Source organism: Buceros rhinoceros, unplaced genomic scaffold, assembly GCF_000710305.1.
Source record: "Buceros rhinoceros silvestris isolate BGI_N320 unplaced genomic scaffold, ASM71030v1 scaffold31335, whole genome shotgun sequence".
Lineage (NCBI taxonomy): Eukaryota > Metazoa > Chordata > Aves > Bucerotiformes > Bucerotidae > Buceros > Buceros rhinoceros.
In genome coordinates this window covers 7,039-14,085 of record NW_010415555.1, presented here as the reverse complement: position 1 = coordinate 14,085, position 7,047 = coordinate 7,039, and the positions used below count along the sequence as shown (strand labels likewise).

General features: G+C 50.1%; 1 protein-coding gene across 1 annotated transcript in view; it reads right to left on the bottom strand.

The window, feature by feature from the left end:
* LRRC56 (leucine rich repeat containing 56) overlaps positions 1-7,047 on the bottom strand; it is a gene marked incomplete at both ends in the record, with an annotated part of 34,527 nt that overhangs the window by 26,931 nt on the left and 549 nt on the right. The window contains one exon of the mRNA XM_010137433.1: positions 2,428-2,515. Coding sequence (XP_010135735.1) covers positions 2,428-2,515 — 88 coding nt within the window. The remainder of the gene's footprint in view (positions 1-2,427; positions 2,516-7,047) is intronic.

The window sequence follows — 7,047 nt, the reverse complement described above, 5'->3', positions numbered from 1 at the left end:
GGGAGCCGGTCATGAACGAAGTCCCAGGTCTGCCAGCAATCCGAACCAAAGGGATAAGCTAACGAAGAGGAAACAGTCCATCTGTTCGAGCATGAACTGAAGCCTACGTACAGCTGAAGAACAAAGTCAAGACTAAGACCTGCAAAGCTGGATACTGGACTCGCCAGGGTGGTTCGGAGTTTTGCTGGTTGCTCAGCAAACAGCTAGAGGTTTCAGCAACCACCCCAAGCCCTGCGACAACTCAGAGCCAGCTCTAGCACAAAGCCTTTCCTTGGTTTTAGAAGTGACCACATGAAAACGTGCTATTGTTGGTCTTGTGTTTTAGCCCCGTCCTAAAGAAACGGAGCTGTCCCTCCCCACCGTGTCAGCGTAGCCGACCTGACAGACCACTGGAGGACAGCGGGGAGGCGCTTTGAAGTTCAGCACATCCCAGAGTGGAACGCTCCTAAGAGAAACACGGGTGACGTTTTCCACCGCTCTGGCAATCCTGCCAAAGGAGATGCAGCCCTCGTTGCTGGTGTTACGCTCTGTGTGTGGCTGCGGACAGTGAAACGTTTCTCAGGTGGGAATTGCCTGGTGGTGTAAATTTGGGATTCAAGTGCTGCAGGATTCCGGGTGACCCAGAGTTACGTGCAGTCCAGTAACCTGCACTTCTTCTACCCTGTCATTTAGGAGCTTGCAGAGCCTGTTTTAGCTCCACACACAAAACCAGTTAAACCAATATTGCTTCCTGAGTGCAAACTGATCACTCAAACAAGTAATTCCCTGATGATGAAGATGCTCTTACCCACCTTGTACCACTGAGGGAGCCAGCGAGGAGCTTGCAATGAGCCCGACACCTCCAACAGCAGCCTTGCTTACACCATCCACATGGGAGGTGCAAACTGGCCTGCGAGATCCCTAAAAACATGGGCCTTACTCCACGTGCCTGAAAACCACCTGCCATGTGAGAAAAACCTGCAAGGAGGCGACGATCACCGGGGCCATTAAGCGGCAAACTTTCTGCCCCGGCCACCAGCTGACATTTGCAAAGAGTTTTTCACAGGGAGCAAATTCAGAAACGCACTTAAAAGAACCCAGACAGAAGGAAACTCAGGATGGTCTTGATGTTCTGTGACTCTCAAAAGCGGTGGGGACCTGCAGCCACTGGGTTTTACAGCCCTCAAGGGCCGACTCTTGGAGCAAGCTGTGGGACACAAGCAATCCCGAGATGGGGATTGTTTGCAGCATAGGAATAGTGCTCCGTCTTCTGTGAAAGCTGCAAAGCCTAAGAGTGGGCAGCAGAGAGAAAGGGGTTTATTCGAGTGATGGAAAGGGAGGGGAGTATGGAGTGAAAAAGGTGAAACACGGTGCTGGCTTGTCACAGCTAATGTAAAATGGCACAGAAATGGGAGCACCGCGTCCAAGCAGCGTAGAAACAGCACAGTGAGGTTTTCTTATCAACTGGAGGAAGCAGGACCGAGGAGATTATGACCTCTGAAGGAAACGGATGTAATTTACCTTGAATTATTATCAAGTGCTGATCAGAAAGAGACCTACTGATGAAAGAAGGAGAATAGCCGGCACGAAGCGGCTAAGTCAAGACAAAAGCCTCCTCCCTGCCCTTGCTTAACCATTCCTGACAGAAAGACACCGAAAGACCCACTGGAGCTCATCAGCTGGTACGTCACAGTCACTCGCACGTGCAAATGAACTGGGAAATACCAGCACTCACTGCTGGGGACGTGACTCCTTTGGGCACAGGAAACACCACCCTGCAGTAGTTACTCAGCTTCGATACAGGAGAAGATGGACTTGGTGGGGAATCCACATGACAGAAAACAACTGGGGCAAAGGAAGGTTCCATGTCCTCAGTGTTAACTGCCCCAGGGGGAAGTCCTCTGGTCCTCCCTTACTTCCCCCGGGCAGGGATGATGACACAGAAACGAATCACAATCATTAGGGCTGTTTGGGCTCATCAGAATGATGTATCTACAGGACCTTCCTCCAGCACAGCTCGGTGAGGCAGTACAGGACACAAAGACAGGCTGCCAGCAGCATGAGCAGCCTGATACCACCAGCCATTTCTCAGCCACAGTGATATCTTACAGCGAGAGCAACCGGACTGTGGCTCCTGTTTCGCTGGGGTAGCACCAAGTACTTGGGCATTTATGGATTACCCCACCCTGTCATCCAGGGCATGTCATTCAAGAGGAGTTTGATCAAACTAATTGGTTTTAGACAGAAGTGGTGTCAGTCATCCCACTGCCATAGTTTTCAGACCTATTTGGAGCATCACAGAAGAAGAGAGACATCAAGGAGGTTTCATGAGCTCTTGAGCACAGCACTACTTTACACTGGCTCTCGGTTTCCAAGTCCCCACATCTGCTTCAAGACACGACAAAAGAAAATTTGAGACAGTGAGCAGAAGACAAAGTGTTTTCTTACCAAAGTTCCCCAGGCTGTTCTCTCTGGTATCTACTCGCATCTCCAGGGTCTTCACTTGCTGCAGATCAGCCACCCCTGTCAAAGCTTTCTGCAAAGATACCCGTGCAATAAACCAGGTGACACGGCAGCAAAAAGGCGTAGGAAGGCTTTCAACCAGCACTCTGTCAACATGTACTCCAGGTCAAAACGTGCAGTCACATCGAAATCAATTTAGTAGTCAATGATCTTCCATCCTCCTAGTTTCAAGTTATTCTCATCTCACTAACTTCTACATTGCTGAAAGAGTCATGGCTGAGGGTTGCATTCAAGCTGCAAATGAACAGCAGACTCACAGGCCAATTAACCTCGTTTGAATGGTACGCCCATGCTTTGCGGTTTGCCTACGTCTTGTACTAACCCTCAGCAGTCACCCTTAAGTGTCACCTGTAACGGAAAAGGCACTAGGGAGTAAAACTCAGCACAGCACACTGGTTAGCCTTTTAACCCAAAACCATGGAAAGGAAATCTGACTTCAGCTCAGGCAGCTCACTCTTCTGAAAGAAGACAGCACTAATGTACCTTCACCCAGGCTGCATGTCCCACCACCTCTTTGGCACCAGCTCTGGGTGCTCAGCGGATCCTTCCACGCAACAAAGCAGACCAGGAGAGAACTGTATCCTTTCTTCCTGATGGGTTAGCGGTTCATGGAGGGCTCTGAAACACGCCTTGAGGTGAGGAACCAGGCTGTTGCGTCACAATAACTGCCTGAAAGAGCTGATGCTACACATAGGGATACAACTGCCAAATGTTCACCTTTCTATCCCAAAAGACTCAGGACGTGGGGCTAAAAAAGTCCACTTCAGAGAAATGGCTGGCCCTGGCACCAGAATCCCCTCCTCAGTGCTGCAGCCAATGGCTTGACTGAGGGGCTTGAAATAAGTTGCCGCAATCAACAGGTTGAAAGAAGTGTTGTCATCTGCGTTTGTCCCCTCTCTTGAAGATGAAGGCAGGAAGCCCTTCAACAACCTCCAGGAACCAGAGAAAAACTTTCATACTGTTAAAAAGTTATAACATTCTTTAGTTTGTTTAATAAGGGGGAAAGTATTCATCAGAAGGGAATGTGTGGAGGACCACCTCTGCTTGTGAGTTTGGGGAAGAAAAAATAACCACAAGAACATCCAGCTCATTTTTCAGGGAAAAAAACAGCGGTTGCGCCACTCCTGCTCATCAAATAAAATTTGTACTGTGCACAAGCGACTGCAACTTCACTGCTCTGATGGCTCCACATCCTCTGACAAACGAAGCAGCAAAGTCCGAGGGTAACCGCGGTGACAGTTCAAAAGGCCAAGGTTTCCTGAAAAGGCTGAGCATCCCTCCTTGAGAAACTGGCTCCCTTTGTAAGGTCTTGACTTGGGCTCCTAAGAAACAGAATTACCCAAAATCTTCAACTGCTTTTGAATTCTCTTTAAAACAATATGCTTAAAATGATTGTTCATCTTTTCTTTTTCAGCTGTAATTTTAAGCAGGCTGAACCTAAGAAATCTTCTAGACTTTCTTGCCTCCTCACTTGAGTATGAGAAACAAAGGCATAAGGTGAACACTTAGGAGTGCCCACGGGCATCCAGAAACGCACTGTCTATCCCCAAAAGCAGCCACCATGACAACAGGCTTGCCCTTGCACACAGACTGCTCCCGACTGCTCCCTCTCTGCCAGCGAACACAAGATCCCTTACGGCAACAGGCATTTTGCAGCAACCCTTTTCAGCAGATGACACTGTCTGTCAGACCGCACGAGAGTACATGAGAAACGAGCTGGCTGACATCCTGGCGCACAACCACGCACTGGGGTTGCTGGACTTGGACACAAGCTCATCGTCATTAAAGGAATCTTCTTCTGAAAAACACCTCCCCATCAAGAGAGTCTTAAGAGCCACACGGTTGGAGGGCGGATTGGGAGGAAGGCTCCGAACAGGTGGTGAGCTTCAGGCCGTGCACTATGTAAGTAGAGCAGCAGAAGGAGCCTCTTCCTTTCTCGTTGCTGCCTGCAGGCTCCCTGCACGCCGTCCCTCCCCCAGCTGTGTTCCAGACAGTCTCCTTTCACAGTTCTGCTCCTCTTCCAAAATCCAAGCGTGAAAGCCATGTAGTTACACTCTCTCCTCCTCCAGGGTCCCCTGTTCCTTTCCCTCATACCAGTGTCCTTCTTTGCCCTCCTTCTCCTCTTCCACATCCACCATTTGTACTTTTTCCCCTGCCTGAGAGACAAGCTGCTTAGTGCATCTGTCTTTTGACGTGCGACAGGCAGAGCCGCGGCTCCAGCGCTGGGGAGGGTTATCGGCTGCCACCAGCACCAGCAGCTCTTTGAACTATAGATAGCTGCCTTGGAGCACGTGCCAACCCGCTGCAACAGGCTCCATGTGTTCTTGTCCACACCTCCCCGCTCTGCCTTTCCAAGAGTCCCTGGGAAAATGGCTGTCCTTCCATCCGCTGATGGAAGCCGAGGAGGTGCTCGGAGAGTTTGGAACTGATTAGCTGTGGGATGCAAAAGCCTTTGCGCTACACAGAGGAAATGAGAGAGGCTCGTGGGTTGAGGATATGAGCTCACTGAAAGGCACGAGAAACAGAGAGTCCAGGTGTTGAGTGCAAGCTGTAAGTCAGGGCGGCAGGTCAAGAGAAGGTTACGTGGTGAACGGGTCCGATGGAAGATAGTTAGGACACTCCCACTCCCCAGACAGCTCTCTTGGCATACTGGTGCAGCTGGGAGTGCAATACGTCTCATGGGTCACAGCTAGAATTCTGGCACCAGGAATAGGGGAGATTTAGGGAAGAACATGGAAACATGTAAACACAGATCTTTAGCAGGACCTCCCTTCAATGCTGTTGTTAATGTCAAAGGACAGGAACCTTCACCAAAATTTGAAAGGAGGGGTAATTAGGAAGAATTTTGCTGCTATTGGGTAGTAAAATTAAAAATAAAAAGAATCATGGCCAAACACAGTGAAGGGATCATCAGCCTGGACAGCAAGATGTCTGGCAGCACACGGGCAGAAGTGATGCTGAGGCGTGCAGCATCCCTTTGTTCCTTGAGCCATGCCAGGTCTAGGACAGGTCCTGCCCTCGTTCAGAGGTGTCCCGCTGCGGCTCCAGGTCCCGAGCACCTGCCCACAGCTCAGCGGGCTGTTCTGGCAGCCAGAAGGAAGGTCTCTGTGCCTGCGCCCCAGCCGTGCTTACAGACACGAGGGGGCTGCGCCATCCAGGGATTTCTTTGGCTGTTTACAGCTGCTCAGCCTTGATGAAGAGCAGACAAAAAGGGACCAAGGATCTCATCTAGCAGAGAGTTGGATACACTCAGAGTTATGTACCTCAAAAGGAAGCCTCGAAAAAGCTAACTGTAATTCCAGGCCAAGTGTTGGTGTTCAGGGAGGATCCTGCTTGCCCCCGTCTACCGCCCAGCCAGGCAGGTATCAGGTAGATAGAGGAGAAGGATGTTTTCTGAAGAATCAACATCAAAACCTTTCTGGCACGTGGTGTTCAAGGAGGCGGCCTGACAGCTTGATCCTGGGCAACAAGCGTTACCCTCCACCTTAACTGTTCATTTGAGAGGGGGAGTTTCCTCGGTTAGTCACCGCACGGTTCCTCGCAGACAGACCCATGCTGAGTAAACAAGGACCGAAAAAGGTCACTTTACATTTCTGCACCACCTTCAAAACAGGCGTAAAGATGTCTTCCACGAAGCTACTGGTAAATAATTAAGCCAGTACTTTAAGAAGCAGCTCCACGAGGGCTCACAAACCATTCCCATAATGCAAAATGTCTGGCCAGTGTCGAACTGGGAAGCTTTCTCTCTGAGAAGATCCACTAAACATCCTGAGAAGAATTGCAAGTGCAAAATATTTCTGTGCTTGCAGAGCTCCCCAGCTGGCAGAGCAGTCGCCTGGGGACACTGGGAAACCCAGTTCAAGTCCCACTTGCAACTCTGTAAATCCCTTAATTGGCAAATCACATCGGCTCAGTTAAAGCTGGTGTGAACGAACGATTTCTTCTCTCTCCCTGGATTTTTCACAGGAGGGAAGTGTCGATCCGTCGCCGAGAGCGTGTTGCGTGCAGCTGCCAGAGAAGTGCTTCCAGCTGTGCGATTATTTTGCTGATCCCGGTTAATTTGGCTGAGACAGGAATTCCTGAGTGGTGAGCCTGCCATCTTTTACTACTTCACCTGTACGCAAACACAGATTCCTGCCCGTTCCTGTGCTCGCTGCTTTTTGCGGGGATTTTATTTCAAGTTCCCAACTCGAGCCTCTCCCTGCACTCAAAAAAATAATGCTGCTACAGGTACAACAAAACATTTCTTCTAAGAAGAAAATCTCTAGAACACTGACAAGGTTTTAAGTGAATCTAAGTCAAGGGATTTTCAGTGAGAGGGAACAGACCTTCCCTGTGGTCCCATCACAATCTCCCTTTCAAAAGGGCTAAATGCTGTAGAATCGCAGAACTGTTTGGGTTGGAAAAGACCTTCAAGATCATCGAGTCCAAGCATTCCCCCAGCACTGCCAGGTCCCCACTGATCCCTGTCCCTCAGCACCACCTCGACACGGCTGGGAAACCCCTCCAGGGATGGGGACTCCACCAGTGACCTGGGGCGCCTGG